This window comes from Poecilia reticulata, chromosome 17 (genome assembly GCF_904066995.2).
Source record: "Poecilia reticulata chromosome 17, P_reticulata-male-v2, whole genome shotgun sequence".
NCBI lineage: Eukaryota > Metazoa > Chordata > Actinopteri > Cyprinodontiformes > Poeciliidae > Poecilia > Poecilia reticulata.
The window spans coordinates 10973427-10996914 of record NC_088846.1 but is presented as its reverse complement, the minus strand read 5'-3'; the positions used below and the strand labels follow the sequence as shown (position 1 = coordinate 10996914).

The following is a 23488-nucleotide window of genomic DNA, read 5'->3' as shown; positions in this document are numbered from 1 at the left end:
TTTCTGAATTTAGAAAAAGGTACTAATTACATTATTGGCTCGCATTGCCTCCCGTAATTAACACCACATCGATTAGCAAATCCCACTGGTTTCCCTAACCTGGAGCCAGAAAGCACTGATGTGAGATGTGACAATTGTCCCCAGCGCTGATGAAGCGAAACGTATCACATTATGATTTTCTAATAGTTGTTTATTGGTCAACTATGTTAAAATACAACAAAATAAAACAATACAAATTACTGTTTCCAAAAAAAAAAAATCCATCCAATTAGAGCATCAGATCTACAGTATGTATGCTTCTATGATGAAATATTTTTGATAATTTGTAGTTGCAAGGTTTGAAACTGACATCAATTCTGTATCCTATCATCCTATGAGCAAATGCATGACTTAAGAAATAGTAGCTTTATTCTTTAAAACTGTTTAGATCCCCAAAGTTATAGCAGGTTTGGACAAAATGAATGATTAATGATTTTGTAATATTTTATTAAAAGCATATACCCTGGTTTACTTCTCTTTCCCGTCTTCCTAATTGCATTAGATAATTATGACAAAACCAGCAATTTGTAAATTTGTTTTTCCACTTCGGTTTGTGCAGAATGAAAAAAAAAAAAAAAAAACGTCAGTAAGTCATGGAAATTTTCAAGTTTCAGAATCCAGCCTCACTTGGAGAGACAAAGAATCCCCTGCAGGTATTCTCACTGAATCTTTATTCTTCGGACTCTTTTCACACTCAACAAGGGCAACGTCGGATGATTTGCATAAGATAAAAACAGGAGGCAACAAAAACCAAACATCAACAACAACAAAAACAAAGCCCTAATGAGGTAAACGCGTAATTAATTTCTTAAAAGAATATTTTTTTCAATCCTTCTAGCAAAAAGAAATGAAAAGAGAAGGAAAGAATCAATGCAAAGTCTTTTTGAAAGTGGACAAAAACCACAGATATTAATGTAAGTTAAAGTTCCACAGGCTGTAATAGGAAAATGATGCCTCACCACATGTTTTTGTTTTCACTTTTTATTTTAGTAGAAGATCTCAGAGATCAAGATTTTGCTTCTACAATAAAAGCTAATCTTATAGACATGCCAGGCAATGACTAGTAATAACTTATAAGCCATGAAAAGGATGTTAAAATCAACATAAATCAGGAATCTGATGTGAGCTCAGTTTCTGTCATTTGTCATCATTTCATGCTGTTAAATTTTAAAGAATTTGTAGAGGATCTGCATTCAGTCCCGATTACTGACGCTGCCTGCTTTACAGAAGAGTGTGCAGGTTACACCTGTTTGAAATGAAAAAGAAAAACGTCATCAGCGCATGATTTGTGTAAATATTCATAATCAGATTAATCCACATCTTGACGCGGATTAATCTGCGGTGCAGTTTTGTTTCTCGAAGAACGTTTGATGAGGCGTCCTGTCTCCTCAGAGTTCCCCTTCTAGCTATTTTCAGTCTTATTTCCAGTTACAATAAACAAACTTCCTCCCCATTCTGCGGTATGAATCAATATCACTTACTCCACCCGGGCAGAGGCACCTGAAGCAAAGCGGTGCGCTTCGATTTCTAACCTCTCTTGTTTCTTTCACCGAGAGCGAGCCGCTGGGCTGCCGTGTGACTGCCGAGCAACACCACGGGCATATCGACTGAGAAATGGCTAAAATTTAGACTTTTAAAAAGACGCTTCGCATCTCTGTTCAGTTCACTGTTAGATATCTTTAAAAAGGACTCAGACGCAGATCCTCTGTGGATATGTCAGAAAAATAGATGAAAGAACTCACAGATGAGGAGCGATGTCCTCGTTTAAGTTTGGATGCTACTGAATCACTGAAGCGGCTCATCAGTGTGTTCTGAGCCGTAGACTCTGCTGATTGACCAACCACGCAGTTTTAGAATAGCTCAGTTTTGTGCCGCAAAGAACCAGCAGGATCAGGGCGAATTTGAGCGGGTGGTGGTGCACAATCTAGATTTAAAACGCATCACGCTTTGAGTTGAACGCAGCACATCGCTAGACTGGTATTTTTAAAAGCGGAGTGTAAAAAAAAAAAAAAAAGTATTTTTCCACATGAAAGAAGCGGTATCTGTATCGTGTGTCGAGAAACCACAATCTGACGTCGCTACAATCCACAAAGGTTAAAATTATCACCTTGGCTGAGGCTTGTAGAAGTATTTAATTTTATTAGATTATTAAGGGTAAACACTTAAATACCAAAAACAATTTGAATTTATGAATGCGTGTGCACATCTGTCTACCTCAAGAGTGAGATTCTCTATCAAAAGCTTGTTTTTCTTTTCTCTCGTATCTTGGAAAACAAATTACTTTTGAGAGTAAATTGGTGAGGGAAAAAATCACTTTCCGAAACTCTGTAAACAAAATTACATGACAAACTGATATGAAAATTAATTGAATAATAAATTGAGCCAGTAACAGTAGCAGGTGCTGCTATAAGCCCCAACTATCAGATATATTGTGAAATTTATGATAATGAACTGCTCAAGGAAGATGGATGGAAATTTCCATTAGAAAACTGCAGACTTCATGGCATAAAGCTACAGCAGCATCCACATTTTGCTGCACTCTGTGTAATAAAAAAAAAAAGAAAAACCTTGAATAAATGAATCTACTATTGCTGCACGTAAAGTTACCTTTGTTAATCAGAGGTTGTTTCATACATTGGCTCTTCTAACAGGTCTGAATTAAATGTGACAAAATAATTTCTAATTTATACTCTGAACATTCAAACTTCTTATTTCCATTAGGTAGAAATAAGATTCAATAAGGTAACATTTTTTAGCCACTTTTCAAAGTGGGAAAGACAAGAGCACATGCCATTCACGTTTCCATATGTGATTTGGTCTTCAATTTAATTCAAGAATATATTACTAAACATTTTTGTCACTCCTGTCAGCCTTTGACTGAACTTTGACTGAAGACGCTGTTGCTACCTGACATCTTCTGAATGACACCATCAACTGTTCCATCTCCTTTGCTTTTGCCGCTTCTCTTTATGTATGAACTAGGGATGGGTGACATGGACTTAGAATTTTATTGCAATATTTTGTGGTACTATTGTGATAAAAAAATAAAAATGATGATTAACAAAACTACTTATTACGACTTTTTTAGGTAACTAAATAGCACAGCGTTCATAGCACCACAAACAGAAATATTGTTAAAACATTCCCATTTGAAATAGACTTAAAATAGTAAAAATATAAGTTGTGGGATGACAGACACAGAAAAGCTCGGCTGCTGTTTTGTGTTGTTTTTTTATTTTACGATATTGATTGAAATTAATAAATACGATAAATCAAACTTCTTGTCATGATAAATGATAAACGGTGCAGTGAATGCCCAACCTAACACAAACTTCCTCCTCCTTTTCGACTTTTGTGTGATTTGGGGTCGCAGTTCAGATATTATTTGAGTCTTTGAGACGTTGCCAGGGTTTCGCATCATAACAACCATCTGAAAGGAAAAAGGGAAGAGTAAAAATGTCTCCAGCTGCACAACTTCCCAATACTAGACTCTAAATTATCTCTTTATTACCCTTAAAACATTTTTAGAAGTAGTAAATTGGCTACAACAACAATAATACTGCAAAGATTTAAAACAATTGTAATAACGCCAAGCACATCTGGATGAGGACTCATGTTTATCTTGCATTAATCACACGCAGTCTGGAAATCCCTCAGTTCGAGACCTGCTGCAGATTTCCTCATTATGAGATGATGCTACCGCGACCCAACATGGAAATTTTAAGGGTTTTTTGGTTGTTTTTTTTTTACACGTCTTTACCAGGAATGGCATTAAGTGCACAGGCCGTTGTACATCTATGCTGCCGTTGTCGCAGTTGTTGTGGGATGACAGACACAGAAAAGCTCGGCTGCTGTTAGATTACTTGGCAACAACCCTGAGCTGCACCGTGCAGCGAGCCGTTTGCAGGCGGCAGAGAATGTAACCTGCGCTCACATTGCAGCTTCCAGCGGCCAAACATCAGAGCTCATACGACGTTTGTTTGTTAGCACAGAATTACCTCACCGCCGAGGAAAAGCCCATATTAATAAGCCCCGCCACTACATTATTCATAGAGAAGCATATAGAGAATATTGTGCGGCACAGAAACCGAATGATTTGATGTTTTATTCATGGTGTTGTTCTGTAAGAAGATGGGGAGCAGTGAGGGGAATGAGAATTTATGGCTTTATTACTGAAGTACCGTTTCTTCCATAAAGTCAGAGGTTGTTACGAAGAATGAGCTCGATTTGAGTCCAGCCTGAGCCCCGTGTTTGTCATTTTATTACCCGTTAATGCAGCAAGGAGAGATGTAACTGTGTCATAGCTGAAATACAGAGACTGCAGACAGAAAGAGGACAGCCACTGTTAAAAAAGAAACAGAGAGGGGAACAATGAGTTATTTTAGTCAAGTTTCATCCCTTTATTACAATGTGAGAGTTATAATTTAGTTCAGTCTTACCATATCATGAGGGTTTTTAGATTATTATTTTTTAAAGTACAGAAGATGCACAGAATTCTGTAAAAACATAGCAAGATCTAAATATTGTCTTCCTGTGAGATTTGCTTAAAACCATTGACTCTTCATTTATGCTTACAGTATACTAAAATATAGTATACTTTTTAAACGTTTAGCTTTTATTCTTCTCTGTTAACAATTTAAGAAGTTTTTTCTGTGAGCTTGACCCCGCTTGAAGTAACATGTTACTTTGTAGGTAAAGTGAGGTGAGGAACAGGATCTGTAAATGACTTGCTGCACGTGTGCAGGGGTGTTCCTGTGGTTCGCAACACCGATGCTAATCATGAACCTTTTCAAAGGAAAAAATATGTTCAGTCACCTTGACCTTTATATCTTAGTCATAGTACACATCATTAAGGCCCAATTTCACATTTTCCACCATTTTCTCCATTTCAATGCAGATCTACTAACGGTTAATGTGTCAGTATTAAAATTAGGTTTCCAAAAAGTGGATGCCTCTAAAACGGAAAAACCGAAACTTAACTCTGTTTGAGCTGAATGCCTTTTTGCTTAAATCTGCTTTGCAAATAAAACTTGACTTGGTTATAAGCAAAGAATAAAGACCCTAAATCAGAGTATATGGGGGAACCCAAGGCATCGTAACTTATCAATTTCCAGTTCTGCTTTTTTTTTTTTTTAAAGCATCTGTTTGCAATTTTGTAAAAAATCAAAGACCAGATCTGTTGTAACGAACTTTACTGACTGAATGTAATTTAGAAACATTTATCAGCCAAGAACTTTTCAATATAGAGCCTTTTTCACATTTTATTATGTTACAGCCACAAACATCAATGTCTTTTTGTGACTTTTCATCTTAAAAATCAACACAATGTTGATTTCTAACTTTGAAATGAAAAGTAAATGATACATAGCTTCCTGATTCTTAATTGGATACAGGTCTGGAATTTGACTAGGCCACTTCTGCTCGAGTCCCATGTCTATTGCAGCCTCTAATATATTTCCTCCCAGATTCCCTGTCTGTGCTACAGATACACAATCCCCGCAGCATCATGCTGCCACCACATGTAACGACGTCCAGAGAGACCGTCACAGAGCAGCGGGATTTATACGTGATTAAATGAGATTAAATTACACAGAGGTGGACTCTGTTTGCTGATAAAGTGACTTCTGAAGGCAGCTGGACACAATGTAGCAAAAATAATAAGTTACTGGATATAAACACATTACATTTCTGTGAAATAAAATTAAGTTTGTAGTTGTAAAGTGACCAAATCTAAATAAGTTTAGGGGCATGGATGCTTCAGAACGGCAGAATGTGTCTCATTTTAAAACTAAACTGTAGACGGATCAGATACATTCACTCATTTGATCGCATCAAATAGGAAATCATCAGTAGCATCAAAGGAAGTGATGTGCAGTGCTATGATTGTGAGATCACAACACACGCTCATTCATGGCAGCCTGAGTGATTGGTTTGTTGTGGTCTTCTTTCTGTTTTCTCTTTCTGCAGCTGTATGTAATATCATTCAGGGATTAGCTGCTTGTTTACATCCTCTGACTGAGACTCAGAGCTGTTAGCGCAGATTTAAAGCCAATATTATCCATCTTTTAATAGGAGACCGTGTGTGTGTGCGTGTGTGTGTGTGTGTGTGTGTGTGTGTGTGTGTGTGTGTGTGTGTGTGTGTGTGTGTGTGTGTGCTCTTTGCATGCGAAATGTGTCTCTTTACTCCTCTTCATGACCTTTGTGTTTGACCCCTGGCCTTTCCCCTGACCCTGGGCCCTCTTGGGTCTTTGTTGGTCTTTGTGATTCTTCCTACAGTTTCGTGTGCCGCAGCCCCCTCACCCGCTCGGCAAGGCGACGCCGCCGAACCCGGCATCGCAGCAGTGGAGGAGGGACCTGCACATGGCCGACAACCACCGTCTGCCCTGGGTGAATGCCCACACACACGCACACACACGCACAGACATAAAAACACAGACACAGCTTTGAACCTGCGGATTTAATCAAACTGCAATCATTTAAAAATAAAAAGTTAAAGCAGCAAAAGTTTAGGACTTAATGGAAGACCAATTGCATCACCAGCATTACGTCTGCAAAATCTGGCGTGCGATTTTGTTTCTGAAGGTGTTCTAGTTGGAGTTTAGTCATGAAAATACTGCGAAAATCCAGATATAACCTTTTTTATTTTACGTTTTATATCATGTCGAAACCTACGCCATCCACAATTCGGCTGCACAGGAAATCAGGTAGACTTTCAAGAAACTTTCCTCTCACCTACTTTTTTTCAGTGTCAGTCACAGCTAACTTTTATCTGGCTCCAACTTGGGTAAAGTTTTAGATTTTATGTAGGCGTCACTTTGAAGACAAAAGCCTTTTACACAGTCTGCATAGTCTAGACTGAGCAGTGAGCTTTGTTGCACCTTGAATTTCATCCTGCGCCATCTCCCTGCTGAATAGATAAGATTTAAATTTCAATCTAAAAATGGAAGGCTAAGAAATGCAGTAAATAAAATATTTTGCAGCCATCAGTTAAATATTATTTCTGCGTAGGTATATTTATCCTCTCGAGTTGGAGCTTTGCTGCATTAATGACTGTAGCTTAGCAGGAAGAGAGCCGTCAGGCTTAAGAGAGAGAGAGAGAAAAAAAGTTCCACTTTAACATTGTTTGCCTGCAGGTGACAGAAGTGTTAAAGTGGTAACATTTTGTACTTTGCCTTCAGGAGACAAAAGTGACAGACTGATTCCATAAAGCTCTGCAGCTCTCATACTGTGTCTGCTGTTGTTTTCCATGTTATGAAGCTGCGCTTTTTCATAACTCAAAATCTTACACTCAGCGGCACAAACTCAGACACTCGTCCTGGTGTTCAATTAGAGATGCAAACATATTTGTTTGAACCCCCGCTAAAGTAGGTGCGGTAATATTTCACACTGAACATGAAAAAACTTTTTTTTTTTTAAATGTTATAACTTTTAAGCAACATTTATTACTTAAATAAGCAGTGGTAGAATTGTTTGTACCGTATTTTTCGGACTATAAGCCGCTACTTTTTTCCTAAACTTTGAACCATGCGGAATACAGCCCGGCGTGGCTTTTCTGTGTATTTTTCTTCAACCACCAGGGGGCTCTTTAGCAGGAAGTGAATCATTGGAAGTCAAAATTGGAAATCAAAGAAGAAAGCGCTAATTTTCATTTAGAACAATCTCATGCTAGCAACAGACCAGTGCTTGTTCATGCTAGCCTAGAAAAAATGTTTTCAAACTCATATGATGCCAGCTTTTAAGTTGAGGGCTATCTATCTGGTAGTACAGAAGGGAAATGGAGCCGCTGCACCACGTAAGCTCGGCGTGAACGAATCCATGGTTCGGTTTTGGAGATGGAGGGCTCCGTCCTTAATATATCCAGCAGATTTATTAGGACGCAGCCCTCTGCTGGGTCCTTATGGAAAACCGAGAGCGGCGGAGATACCAGCGGCTTTCGCACAGTGCGACTTACATACTGTATGTACGTTTCCAGTTTTTTTTTTTTTTTCAAAATCTTTGTAGGTACGGCTTGTAGTATGGTGCGCTCTATAGTCCGGAAAATACGGTACCCTTCCTGTTAATGCTTTGTACAAACACCTTCCCTACCACTGGGTTATCTAAGCCATTTTACAAGGTTGGACCATGAAGTGAGAGGATATCTTTGAGTTTTCCTCTTTTTACAATCTTCTGGGCCTTTTTCCAGTTTTCACCCCACAGATTCCCCACCTAATATAAGTCTGTGAGAGGTAATTATCATTGAAGAAGGTGGATGTTGTGCCTGGCGAACCTGATCTCATTTGACCATATGTTTTGGACCATTATGCTGCCCATTTGACAACCCGTTTTCAGTCTTCTGGCAGAAGTCACCAGGTTTTTATTGAAAACGTTCCTGTACTTTAAAGAGTTGATGATGCCATGCATTCTGATGAGGTTTCTTTGAAATGGGAGCAGTAGGTTTTTGCTGCACCGCGTTGGTTTTACAAGTCTCGTGTGTAAAGACGTCATATCTGACTCAGCACTTCCAGCCACAGTGTTGGTCTGGTTGAAAATGGGGCTGAAACAGTATGCTAATGTTAGCACGTTCTCTCCATTTCAATATGACTCGTTGATAATTCGATTCTGTCATATTTTCTCACAGAAAAAGTATTTATGCTGCTTCATAAACTTAGTGTTTGCCTTTGAATGTTGTAATGGTCATTGTACAATGATTATCATTATTATGCACCTGTAGATAGGTTCTGAATTAAAAATATGCCTAGTTGGTGTGCAGACAGGCCCACCAACAACTTCATAGTTACATTTATTCGTCGACTGAACATTTTTCAAAATGCTCTGATCTGATACTTTGGATCTGATCCCTAAAAAATAGTGTTTTATTACTTGATTCATTAGTTTGGTTTCATAACTGATTGTCCTTCTCCTCATTCGCCACCCAGCGTGCTCAGTGATGCCTCTGCAAAACCGAGTCTTTGTTTACTCTCTGATGAAATGACAGAAACATTTGAGATTCTCCGAGAATTGATTGATGTGGATGTGCATTAGTGAAACTGTTGTAGCTGAATTCCTGTAAAAGCATCATCCAGTTTCTAGATGGATGGATTACTGTTTACTATTGTGCTCTATGAAAATAATAAAAACCATATTCAACTAAGGCTTTCATTTAAATCCCTTCACAAATTTATACTTAAAGAAAAAGTTTTTATATTCTGCTGGGAGTTTGGAAATTTGTTCAAGCAAACATCTCTTCTTTTGAAACGCACATAAATTATGTTAATGCGTTTGAAATTACAGTATTAAGAAACACTATAATTTCCATTTTAAGCAGTTCTGATCAAGCATAATTTAATGACCAGCAGTTGCACGCATTTAAGCGATGACTCACATTCCCTCTGCAGATACATGTAAATCACCCTCTTTGTCTCAAAGCCGGCATGTCTGATTACTCATATCTATATGTGCTTTCCCATATTGCGCCGAGTGAACACGGAGGTGTGAGAAGTTCAGTTTTAATGCGAACACAACATGTGTGAAAGGACTTAATCCCGACTACATTAGTCTTTCTAGAGGCTCCTGGTGCACAAGTAAAGGCTTTTGTGCCGATTTGAATGGAGGAGCGGAGAGAGGGAGAGAGCGAGGAAGAGGAGTAATTTATGCAGAAGTTGAAGAAATGATGGAAGGAGAGGGAGGGCGAGCAAGAGGCAGACAGAAAACAGACAGCCAGTATAATTTATGTAGAGCTCAGTCAGGGGTCTATATGAAAGATTTACTTGTTCGTAGATCAGGATGGTCTTTAGGTCTATTGTCGACTTCCAGGCTTAGAATCACATTTAGCTGATTACCTGATTTCAGAAGCAAAGTGAAACATTAAATAGGGACATCAAAGCCAACACTTTCCTGCAACAATGTATAATTGTAACATTTATAGCTGTTTAAAGACGTTGAATAGAAATATACACTGTACTTCAATTTAGACCCTCTGCTCCACGTTTATGGACCCATTTGTTAGATAAAATCAATGAACTTTTCATTGCATGAACGTTGTTTCATACTAGAAATAAAGGCAGACTTTTAAATTTAGTGTATTTATTCAGTGAGTAATAAAACTGCACATTAATAATTATTTTGCTCAAAATCATTGTCACATTTTGTCACATCTATCCCTGATTTATAGTGGGGTTTTTCTACGTGGTAGATTTTTGCAAAGTAGTTATTGTGAAGCAAAATAAGTTGTGTCCTTTTCTTATGTTTACAGAAATGAATCTGAACTTTGTGGGGTCTTATGGGGGCTACAATTTAAGCCATAGAGTTGTTTTTTTAATTTTTTTAGAGAAAATAAGTGAAGGAAATAAAGGAAAAGCGACCATAAATCAAAGAAAAATGTAATAACATTACTACACTTTGCACTGATTGTAACAAAATGTGGCGGTTACTCTTTTTTAATATAATAATGGCACATTATGCTGTCAACGATTACAAACCGGTGTTTGTATTCAGCTTAATAAATGTGATCATGTTTCATATTGGACATATTTAAATCTCTGAACGTTTGGTCGTATTATTGCATATTCAGACCCAGATTTAATTAGATTATTACATATTAAGAAATTATTACCGAATGTGGCATTGCAGGGTTGCAAAAGACTTGAGACTAAGGCTGAGGTTCATCTTCCACTCCATCAGTGACACTAAATATACAGCCAAAGGTTCAATGTGATGTCTTCGATTAAGACATGTTCGTGTGTAAGAGGGGAACAGTCAAAGTTCAACTGAGAATCAGTGGAAAAACTGAAAATGTAAAGCTGGAAAGGCAGACGTCTAAGTTCCCCGCAGCTAGATGTCTGTAGGCGGGGCTAGAAGGTCCTGAATCAGGGGATCTCAAAACTGATGCATGCCGCACTTTTCAGATTTTTCACTTTTTTTTTTTTCTTTTCTTTTCTTTTTTTTTTGCTAACTAAAAGAAACAAGTTTCCATTTCCTTACACTTCGCAACTGTAAAGTGTAATGAATTTAATTTACAATACCCGACACACACTTGGAACTTCTCCATTTCTTAACGTAAAAACAAACAGAAAAGTTCAAGTTTTGCACTTTTGTCGACGTCCTGCGTCCTCCTGTTTCGCTCATTTCTGAGAAGATCTTTAGCTCAGCAGCTGTGAATTATGAACTGTTCACACGCGCACGTCATTCAATCCCCAACTCATTAGCCAGCTCACAAGTCATACAAATTACAAGCGAGCGCTGCATGTGGGGTTTGACACGGAGCGGCAGAGAGTCGGGGAGAAGGAACGAGTGAGACATGAAAGAGAAACTGAGGATGAGATTAGAAGAGGGGTTGAAGTAGAAGGATGGTGAGGGATGAGGGGCCAAAAGAAAGCGAGATGGAGAGACTGGTGTGGCCAGCCAAGCAGAAAAGGCTGTCAGTCTCTATAAACCATCTCCTCTGTCAGATTAGTATGAGAAGGCTTCTCTTTCTCTTTTCTCTACTGTGTTTTTCTTCCCTCTCCTCTTGCATGATTCTCTCACTCCATTTCCTTCTTCATGTCTCTCTCTCTCTAAATCGCGTACACGAGCGTTCCTGCTCTTCTTTCTGCTTGTCACATTATCTCTGATGTTTCTTTTTTAAACACGGGGCCCGCCCGTTTTTCTCTTCTCTTTTTGTTCTCCTGTTCAAAACCGGTCGGTGCGTATAAATAACCAAATTTCTCTGCAGCGGAGTGAGAATCAGGTTTTGTCTTTTTTTTTTTCCAAGACGGGATATGTCATTAGAAGTGATTAGTGATGATTAGCGTGTGAACGGAGCTCAGGCTGAAGAGGAGTGACAAGATGAAAGAGCGCAGAGTAGTTGAGGCTGAATTCAAACTCCCAGAGGTAATTATAATGGGCAGTTTTTACAATCTCTCTTATCCATTATCTCTGACAGTAATGTTTCATGACACTTCAGTCTCTTATGGTCCCTCTATGTGATTCCCAATGATTTTTCTCCCAAGTTGTCACTCTGCTGAAGGCAACATTGCCCGTCCAGCCGAGCTCTGAGTTGGATTTTTTGTCCCAGATCAGTGAAGATCCACTAATGCGTCGCTCTAATGCGTACGTGTCTTTTTAAAAAAATTTTTCCTCCATAGTCCTATTCGATGAACGGCTTCAGTGACGAGGATTTCAACATCCCACCCATCACTCCGCCGACTCTGCCGGACCACATGCTGCCCCCTCACCTTCCTCACGACGCGTCCCCCAGACAGTACCAGCCCATGGAGCCACCGCCCAGCTCGGCTGCGGGGCACTACCAGCTGCCGGGCGCCGACCTGCCAGGCATGCCCGTCGGCCAGGACGGAGCTGCCGGGCTCAGCCAAGACGGCGAGACGTTCAGCCCGGACGGCGGGCCTATGACCAGCACGCTTTCTGTGGTGAGTAGAACCTCATTCGCACACGGAGTTTTACTCTGTTGATGAGCGACACGGAAACTAATCAGGATATGTTTTGGATTTGCTTACAGCAGCAATAAAAATGATAGAAAAAAGATTAAAAGCACAATGGTAATTAACCTACCTGTGTGTTTTTCTAACATAATTGGACATACAGTCAAGTTCAATAAGTTAGAGTATTTTTAAAAATGGATTTGTTTCTTTTTACTCAACTCAGTAAGTTCAATAGTTCTGATGATTATCTGCTTGCATCTTTTGAAAACAGGACATTTAAGATTATACATTGCATCACACTAATAAAAAAAAAACTACTTTGATACAGAAATGTGGGCTTATTGAAAGATATGTTATTTTCAAAAGGTACTTATCGGATCATATTTCAATCTGTTGAATATATATTTATATATATTTGGTGACACAAATCCAGTAGCATCAACAGACATGCAATAAAAACACTAAATTAAAGTAAAATGCACGCATATGCATTTCCATGTATGACTGTATACATAAAAGCAGTTTTGACAAAACTAAAAAAATTCAGGTGATATATCATATTTTCCGAACTCTAAGTCGCTCTGGAGTGAAACTTGTGCCAGTCAAAACAATTTCTAATATATTTTCAGATATTTTATTGCTTTTGTCAGTTGTTATAAAACATTGTAATTTATGGTGAGGAATAAATTAGGTTATCCTGCATTTATTCCCACTTAAAATGGTTATAAAAAATAACACAGATTACGTCAGCTGCACATGTTGAAAACATTGTTACTCAGCGTTTTGAAGGATGTTTGCCGCTCAGTCATGCAGTTTGGTTTTCTCCTGACGGTTGCAGTGGGAGGCAACAGGAGAGCAACTGCTGAATAATAAACAATATTTGCATTCACTTTGTGAGCAGCGTAGCAGAGCTGAACTAAATGTTCTTTAAAAAAACAATTGTTTAATGCTCAAGTGTGTGATAAATAAAAGATCATTTGGTTAAATTTTCTTCTGAGTAAACCTTTCGTTTAAAGCCAATCACATCTGAAATAGATGAGACTTCTTTAAAAAACGTTATCTCTAAAAGCAAATTATGAAAATAATTGTATTTTCTATTTTGCTTGTTTTTAAAATAAAGACATATTTTCTAAATTCTTCCGCAGATGGTTTCCTAATTGGCTGCATAGATTATATCCTGTATATTTCCAGGATGTCTACAGAAGAAGACAAACCTCAGATGTAGGAACAGGTTTTTCTCTTTTTAAAATGAAACTTTCAAATTGTTGCCGTTCGGAAAAATCCACGACCTCTCGACTGACCAGATTTGGATGAATTGTTGTGTTATTTATGCCTTTCTGAGGAGAATCTCCTCCTTTTATCTAAAGCCTGGCACTGTGATCATCTGTGCCTTCCACTCATGCTGAGAACCAAAAAGTTTGAGATTGTGACCTTGTTTCTCTTATTTGTCTCTGAAACAATTTCAATCTGTGATCGACTCAGACTGGCCGCCTGCTGCTCCCCCAACGCGCTTTAACTCACAACAGACGCATTAGAGACGGCGATCACAGTTTTGTGGTCAAACGTCCTTTGACTCCACTCATTAGAAGCTCAATGAGAATCCCAGCGAGTCGTCAGATTTAAGCCGACGGCCTCCGGCGATGTTAAACTGTATTCTTTTTACTGTTTTTTTTTTTTACTCAGCGTAGCAGCATGCAGCCTGGGGGGAGCGCTGTTCTGTTTGAAAACCGATGACAGCAGCCGCTCCGTCTGACATTTGCTTCGTATTTTAAGTCTCCGTTTCACGGTAAAGTGAAAATCTTGCTTTTAGTGGTGACAGTCAGGCTGCGACAACCTTTGTCATACAGTAAAGAAATGAAAGCTATGCCCGAGACTTCTCTGTCATTGAAACCGGCTGCTCAGATCAGAGTCGCAGGTTTACAAAGTCGGTAATAAAGATTGCTCCTGTTTTTATGAAGAACGAAACTTCTCACCTCCCACTCGTGATCTTTCAGTTCTTGACTCTTGTTTCCTTGATCTCTATATTGAATGTGGCTGCTGCAATATTGGAACTCGGCTTGAGAAACACAAGAAGTTGGCGTGAGAGTGGCTGCGAAACACAACAGTTTTTAAAATGAAATTTTAGACATTTCTCCTGTTTGGGTTTCATCAGCTTGTCTTGCAGCGGAGTTGATTATGTGAGAGGAAGGTTTTATTTTACATTCTCAGTCCTACTTTCTCTCTGTCTGCTTCGGTCTCTAGACCCCACTGTTATATTTTCATACATTTACTGCCAGCCCATGAATTATTGTTGCCTAGCAGCCATGCCGAGCTGAGCCTAATCGGTGTGGGTAGAAAGAGTCAAATCAAAGAGAGAGTGTGTGTGTGTGTGCGCGTGTGTGCGTGCGTGCGTCCGCGCGTGTGTGTGTTATTCCTACAGGAGCAAGAGTATTCAGTTGTAGTTAATACAGAAATGTAGACTTCACTTGTTTTTATTATTTTGCCGCTGCTGTAATGATTACTTCACGGCTTTCTGTAGTTTGAAGTAATAAATCCTAGTTTATCACTTCTGACTCAGATATTTTCCTAAGTCACAAAAAAAAAAAAAACACGAAAGAAAAGCCTTTTAGGTCATATGCAGCTTCATTATTTTTTCATCTGCTTGGAATTTTTTTAAATGGACATATAAATGTGTAAGTTAAGAAATATAAACAAAATAGATAATCTCTCTGAAGAAAATATCAAAAACTAATAATAATAATTTACCTTCTTACGGCCTTTTTTACTTTTGAAACAGTATTTGAAAATGACAAAAAGTAATGTTTTGGGGATTGCAACTAAAGTATTTCCATATATTGTTAGCCAGAATCCATCCATCCATCCATCCATCCATCCATTTTCTTACAACCTTGTCCCTCAGTGGGGTCGGGAGGGTTGCTGGTGCCCTTCTCCAGCTAACGTTCGGGCGAGAGGTGGGGTCACCCTGGACAGGTCGCCAGTCTGTCGCAGAGCAACACAGAGACACACAACCATGCACACACACACACTCACACCTAGGACCGAATTTGGAGAGGCCAATTAACCGGACTGTGGGAAAGACTGTGCAGAAAGACTGGGGCCGGGAATTGAACCCAGAACCCAGAACCTTCTTGCTGCAAGGCAACAGCTCTACCAACTGCGCCACTGTGCAGCCCTGTTAGCCAGAATTATAATCTAAATCTCTTGCTGAGTAAATCTTCTGCATATATATGTTCAGATCAGAGTTTTATTAGTCAAATAATTTCTTGAAACCATTTTATATAATAAATAGTGCACCATGTCAAATATTGGGGAAAAAAAATCTTTAATTTCCAAGGAATATTTACCACTGGAACTGGAAAACATTTTAAATATCCAAAATAAAGTAACAAAACAACAATAATGTGCATTATTCATTAAAAAATAATAATAATCAGTCAGCTTAGGCAGGGAAACAGTGGCAGGTAGTGCAAACTAACTTGCAGCGTTTCTCAAAATGGTGACTTTTCAATAATCTTAAAGGGGAGCATCTCTTTAGCAATTATTGTCCAAATAGAAATAGAGCTCATTTTGATTTGTTATGCGATTAATTGATTGATTGCTTATTGTGTCAGGCGTGTATGTCACCATTTTAAATATGATTTTTAATAATTACAAATGTAGAATATAAAATATCCTCTGACAATGTGGAACAGCATGTATAAAATCTGTAAATAAATAAATAAAAATGCAAGTTTTATTCCTTATATGCTTACCTATTATTGTTTTATTGCATTATTTTTCCTCCTCTTATTGATTATATTGCAAAAGTAGATAGGAAGATGATTTGTGTTTATTATTACTATTATTTTAATCGCATATTTAGCCATTTTTTATATAAGTGTGTCAGTAGAAACCCCCCTTGGTTACCGTTCCACTGCTGAATCATTTGAACTGCGTATCTCGTTTCAGTGAATACATTCAATTTGTGCTGTTTTTAAGTTACGTTTAAGTTCAGAATATCTGCTTCTGTTCTCGTGCATCCACATGTGACAAATTCACGGTCTTTTCAGTGAAAGCAAGAACGCGTTCTCATATTGAAATTCTTTCTCAAACCACACATTTTGTAACAATGTGCGGCCACCGTTTGCTCCCAGAGCTTTTACCCCGACATGACTCAGTCATTACCCATCAGGGGTTCTCCCGTCATCTCCCCAACCCTCCGGTCTCCTCAAAGGGGAAATCTAGCAGGTTTTTCCATCGATTATTCCTTTAGGTCGACAGGGAGGTTAAATTCTATAAAATTTTGCTCTGCATTTTGGTTCAAATCGATAATATATTTAACCACAAAAATATACTTTAGAAATGATTTTAGCCTCTACAGCAAATGTCCTACGGCTACGGTAAATATGTGAATACTTTGTTTTTGTTGTCAATATTTTTGACATTTCCTTTCTCAATAATTTAACCTGTGTGACAAATGAATGTTTTTCTCGATGAGGCCAAACCACAGATACTATTCTGTACTATTTCCATCGGCATTCGCAGCAGCCTAAAACCTCGTCCCATGTTCGAGAAATGTCACCCTGCGTTCCATCTGAATACCACAGCGGCAGCGTTCGGCGGCCACTGCCAGTAACCGAGTTCAGGTAGCATGTTCCCAAGAGGTTGGGGCACAGCCCGCCACATCCGTTATTATTCAATGCTTAAACCGAAAGGAAACTCTAAATACACGCCATCATCCATTATTTGTGATGATGAATGCTCCCACACCGAGGCTGACGGCGTTAACTTTTGTTTTCCTGAGAAGTGGACAGAGTCTCGCTACAGACTGACTCAAATTGAGATCGTTCAACTTCACAGGATGCTATTTAAAACCGAGCTGAAGGGTGAACGGAGTCTAGTCAAAGTTCACGGCAAAACATGTTTTCCATTTGACTGGTTTGTGCTTTAGAATATAATAAGTAAGCAGTAAAAAGGGTCTGAAGAAGACTGTAATCATAGTTTATGTTTTGGTTGACCGTTATTTTACAGATTAGATGCAACAGACCGACACAAATGTTGTGGAGCATCAAAAATTATACAGGTTTATGAAAACTATGGTGTCATACATTTTAGAACAATTATTCTCTACAATTACACTGGGTATAACTCTACTAACTTTGCACACCCATCGACTGTTTTTTTCCCTGTTTTTTATCCTAACCCCCGCTTTACATCTCCACAACTTCTCTCTTACCTGTCTGTGTCTTCTTGATGTTTTTGTTCACAAATGTCCTCTTAACAACATAGAGGCATTCATAGAGCAGCTGCATTTATATTAAATTGCACACAAGTCGATCTGATGTCAAATACGGAGAAGTTAAATAATAAAAGAGTTTGTACTGTTGCAACTAAAGGTATGAACTTTGGTTACTACGATGCATATTTACGACTTCTAATTTTAGCTTGTAACCTTTTGGAATCAGTAAAATAATATGCTGTAAGATCACTGCATAATTAGCAGGGTTTTTTTCTTATTATTTTTGGTAGCACTAGATGAATTCATAACTAGAGAATTGAAGTAATTTCACCCACAACAGCTGTGGAGCTGTTCACTCATTGACTTAATTGTATAATCTAGCCATAAATCCCAGCATTATCTGCTGCAGCTATTAAATCAAACACTGTCATTGTTGTGCTTTTGTTTAACATCAGTGAAAACCCGACATGTATTGCTTTTAAGAGGACCATTTCCCATAAGTCCTCATTTGTTCGCGTTGACGTCAAACCTCACATATGTTTAACTCCCGTGTTGATTTTATGACACTGGTGCATTTTATCTAGCAAAAACTACTGCAATATTACTGAATTATGACCTTCATCTGATTTGAAATCATTATAAAAGGTTTATTTATAGTTTTACAGGTATATAAACCAGTTCAAGCCTGTTGCTTTTTTTTCCTTTTCCCCAAGATTTATTTAAGGTGCCATCCAATTTTGTTGAAACCTTTTGTTTTAAAAGCCAATAAAGCATTATGCATTCATGACACAGGTGTGACAGTAAAAGTGAGAACTGGGCTGTCTGGTTACTTTACATCCCGCAGTAAACATCTTTCTGATAAATTACCTCGGCCTCGGGGGCGCGGAGAATAAACTTGTCCGTATTTGTTCAGTCTGCACCTGCGGACTCGGCGTCTCCTCCAGACACGTCGCCACTTCTGTGGAGTGTGGCAAATGGGGTTTAAAAAGCCCTATTGATGTACTTACACATGAGTGGGAAAATGGGAATTGATGTTTTAAATGACTTCTCATCCTGCCTTTACCTCAGACCTGTATTTCCTGTTGCCACGGTTACAATCAGATTTCATTATTAGCGAATCCTGGTCGGCTGCACAGACCCCACCAAGCAGAGGCGGACGGGTTCAGAGTTAGGTCTGTTACATGATGAGCGTGTTATGCACCTCTGACTCTCTTTCAGCGCAGCACAGAGTCTGAGATTTAGGCCAGATTTAAAAGCAAACCGGGAAAGGTTTGTGTGACACTTGAGGAGGATTTGATTCACTTTTTTCTTTATAACAATTTATAGCCCAAAACATGAGAACTTATCAACAAGTCCTGCATGCATTTGTGTCTGTTGCTGTGTTTTGATTTCTACTGACTGCAAACAAAGAGAAAAGCTGTGACTCGTTTGCCTTCACGCCTTTATTGAAATCCGAGGAAGTCTCAAAAAGCATTTCAATGTTTTTGCATTTTGCGCGTTCTTTGACTTTAGTAAGCTTTACAACCCTATTTAAGAGGTTATTAGCTGCTGATTTATTCATATATTGACGTTATGTGTATATCTATATGCAAAGAAAACCAAATGAGATCACATTTTCTGATATTAACAATAAGATAATACCTATTTGCAATCATTTTGATTTTATGTAATATAATTTATTTGTTGGCTCTTTAGCACAATAATTTGATCTGGCTATATGCATAGCACATGTTTTTAATTACTGAATTGATAAGTGATATATTTTCATTAAATTGAGAAGTTTCATAAGTATTCACCTCTTACTCTGTTTCAAACAAAAAAGTAGTGGTAAGGTAATTATTTTGTTTAAAAAAAATGTTTTAAATAAATAGTAAAAATTGGGTAAAAGGGTGACACCATTTATTTATTTACTTATTTTTTTCTGCCTACCGTTTTTTTCTTTTTTTTTTACTGTTATTAACACACATCTTTTACAGACTACAGGCATAAAAAAACTAATGGCTTGTTATATTTTTGTTAATACTGAGTAACTTCCACGGCTTTGCTGAGAAAAATCATTGCCACATCCTGATGCTGCCACCACCATGAGTTACTGTGGGGACGGCGTTGGCAGGGCGCGCAAACACACAGATGTGTGAAAACAAAACTTTTTGTTGACGGTGTTCTAATTTTCTTCACTTTTGTTCTCGACTGGTTAAAAAAATCCAAAACAAATAGGTTCTTGGGGATAATGAGGTTTATCTCGCTCTTGATCAGCAGTGTTAGTTTACCACAACACCTCAACACAATAGTTCAGTTCTGGTGTCATCTGATAAGAGAACCTTCTTCAGTTTCACTCAGCTTGACTATTTACCGAACAGGTGGCTTTGAAATGCTGTTTGTTGCTGTTTTATTTAAGGGTGAGTTGAAATGCACATCGCAGCCTCGTTTCCTTTTCCTTTCTGTCGCATAAAAACCTCATAAAACGCTCTAAAACTTGTGGTGCAGCAACCATAACTTCACTTAAAAGGCGTGAATGCTTTTTCAAGGCCTCGTAGACGTAATAACTGTCTCTCATTATCGCTTCCTGTCTTTGCTCAGATGCAGCAGATGGTGAACTCGGACTCTCGATTCGCCAGCAGCCAGCAGCCAATCAAAGCGGCGCTTGGACCCAGGAGCCAATCGGGCCTGAGCCAGCAAAACCAGCTGTCCACAATTAACCAATCCCAACTGGGGATGAATGGGAACCCTGTTCCCCATAACTCCCCTTCACCTCCTGGAAGTAAATCTACCACTCCGTCTCCTCCCAGCTCGGCCCACGAGGACGACAACGACGATGGACTCAGGGTAAAAAAAAAAAAAAACACAAAACAAATCTCACACACACTCCTCAGAAGCAGAGAAACCGCTGGCTGTGTGAGTCATTTCATAATATCTCAATGAGCTGTGAACAGTGAGACATGTAACCACCATTTTTTATTATGCTGTAGTGTGTGTGTGTGTGTGTGTGCGTGTGTGTGTGTGTGTGTGTGTGGGTGTGTGTGTGTGTGTGTGTGTGTGTGTGTGCGTGTGTGTGTAGGCAGAAGGGACTTATGATGTTATGTGTCATAACAGACTCATTCTGTCTGCATATCAACTAGATAGAAATCAGCTCCCTTACTGTTCGCTGTCTCACATGGAAACAAGCTCGCTGCACCCAACCGACTCTTCATATTCTGGAGAAATGAAACCATTACCGCTGAAGAATATCGAGCAATTTTTTTTCAGCAGCTGTAAAATGGTTAAAACATAAAATAAAGGGTTACTTACCTCGAGACTCATGGGAAATAAAAGCAAGCGCTCTTAAAGACCTAAACTCAGGCAGCTTCTCCTACACATTTACATATCTGTACTGAACCGGTGGCATCAACACTGGAGTTCATTGACTTTCTCATAGCAACCAATTCTTTCACAAATTTTTATAAAAACAATGTTTGCGTGCAAAAAGGCTGAATTTCACACTCCTGTAGCCAGTGTCTGGTATAAAATTTTCTGACCTTCTTTAATGAAAACAACCTCTACTTACTCATCTAGTGTGTTTATTTGCACCAGAGGCGACGTCACACTGTGTGTATAATCAAAGTCGCTGTAAACCGGGGTTTTTGCTATTTTAAAACACATAGTAGTTGACATCTGCAGTCTTTAGCACCTCATGTTGGCAATTATTAGCACAACTCTTGCAGCTTTAGTAAATATAAACTGATTTCTACATGTTGTGTCAAACGCAAGGCCTATAGGGGCCAAATCCAACCAGCTGTAGCTTTTTTTTAAACTTGATTTTAAGAAGTACTGATCAAGTGCAGAGACAGCTATTTGTTAATATTTTAGCAGTTTGTTAATGGATTTTTCTGATGCATTCTGCCACAGCTTGCCCTTTGAGGATATTCATGATCTTGCTATGGCCCAAATGAAAATGAGTTTGACACCTCTGGCTTATTAGAGCAAGTAGATTCTCATCTCACCTATAAGACTTCCAAAAATGTCAAAATCCAAATGATTTCACAAGAGGGGTTTGAAAACTGCTGCAGCAGGGAAAGTGTCCTTTTAGATTCTTCCTTAAACTTCACTTTTAGGGACCTGAAAACAGGAAACTTTGTCCTGGTAGCTGCTACAACGTCTTCAGCACTGAGTGTTGTTGTTCAGTCAAATATTAGGGCTTAGTTGTGTTTACTGACACGACAACAAACAACATTAACAAACAAATATGAATATGTCTCCACTCTGACCACCAGCCAGCTTCCGTCTGCATCACTATTCACAATTTATTAATTTACCAATGAAATTAAGAATAATTAAGTAAGGAAATACTTTGTGGTTGCACAGAGTATTTCGGGGTTCTTTCCAGGCCCTTCAAGGTTCTTTACTCTATATGTATTTTTTTTAAATGTATTTAGAGTTAGAGTGAAGGTAAACTCCAGCCACATCAAGTCTTTCCCTCTTGCTTTTAAAGCTGCAGTTTATGGTGAAGTGTTGCAACTAGTGAACTTTTCCGTGCCACTCAGAGGAAAAGCCACAGTGTCACTGCACTCTGACACTAATACCATGTCGTAAAAGGTAACTCTATATGAGTAACGTAACCTCGGTCCAATAAAAGCCGGAGTTCTTGTATAACAAACTACCAAGTGTTTTGCGAGCTGTTGAAACTCATAAGTGAGGCTCGAAACAGAAGCATCATTCTTACCATATCATCATACGTTGCATGCGTTCATTTTTAATGTTTAAAGAAAAAAGATGAGATAAGTGTTGCTTGTGATTTCCTAACAGCTTCTTGAAATAATAGATAAACCAGTTCATGGAGTCAGTCACAATTATTCCCGGAGGATATTAAAAGTTGTGGATTTTGAACGATTTTGTATGAATTCATTAACAAAAGGCTTATTCCGTCACATAAAATCTAACCATCGTTTACTAAATATTGAAAAATATGTCCCTTGTGTTTCTGCCACTACTCAGAAGCTTAAGCTATTCTGGTGTGAAATTTAAAATGGCCTGTTTGGCTAATTAACAAGAGAAGATAAACACGGCTTGTTTTTATCTGTTTTATCAACCAGCTACACAATGGCGCTCTGTCAGAAAGTTTGGTGTTGCAATGATGATTTGTGCCGAGGAAGTAGTTAATTAACGACGTATTAAGCTTTTGGTTTATGGGGAAATGAAAGATGTGGCAGCGACAGAAATGTCTTAAATTTAAGGGTGAAACAAAGTGTGATGAATTACAAAACTAGACAAAATGAAACTGGGGAGTATTCATACAGAGTTGAATAATGTAAGAACCGGGTTTCAGCCTTAAGATATCAGACACTGCAATTAATTCTTTCATTTTTTTTACAGTAGTGCACTGGCAACATTCGTTCTTTCCATTATTTCCAGTTTTGGCTAAGCAGTTGCAGTAATCTCAACGCCGTGGCGAAACTACAAACCCCATGATGCCGAGAGGCAAACAGACCTGTCAAAACAAAGTGATCCCCATACGTCCAGCGTTCTTCAAACCTGCAGGTTTTCTGCAGCTGAAGCTGGCTTCCTGTGTGTTTAGGTGTTTATAATCAAAACCCTCCTGTGGCGTTTTCCACTAGTAGCTTCTTCCTCATGGGAAACTGTAGATCTCCCTATAATGTAGAAAGACATTGATTTGTTGCAAACTAAATCAATACACATGCCAGCGGCAAAACGCTGGCATGTGTCTCAGTTGACAAATTTATGTTTAAGTTGCGAAAGCTGTCGTCACGTCATTAGTTGTTTTTTTTTAACTAATGTAGGCTTAAATTTTAACCTCCCAAAAAAGTCAAAAATGTTACTAATACTCCCAGACACTGGAGAG

At 38.6% G+C, this 23488-nt stretch overlaps 1 protein-coding gene across 2 annotated transcripts in view; it reads left to right on the top strand.

Annotated features, from left to right (window-relative positions):
* The window catches only part of tox (thymocyte selection-associated high mobility group box), a 53517-nt gene that overhangs the window by 19764 nt on the left and 10265 nt on the right, over positions 1-23488 (top strand). For both annotated transcript variants that reach the window (XM_081598544.1, XM_008433657.3), the window contains exons 3-5: positions 6316-6426; positions 12141-12422; positions 20233-20478. In XM_081598544.1, the coding sequence (XP_081454670.1) occupies positions 6316-6426; positions 12141-12422; positions 20233-20478 (639 nt within the window). The remainder of the gene's footprint in view (positions 1-6315; positions 6427-12140; positions 12423-20232; positions 20479-23488) is intronic.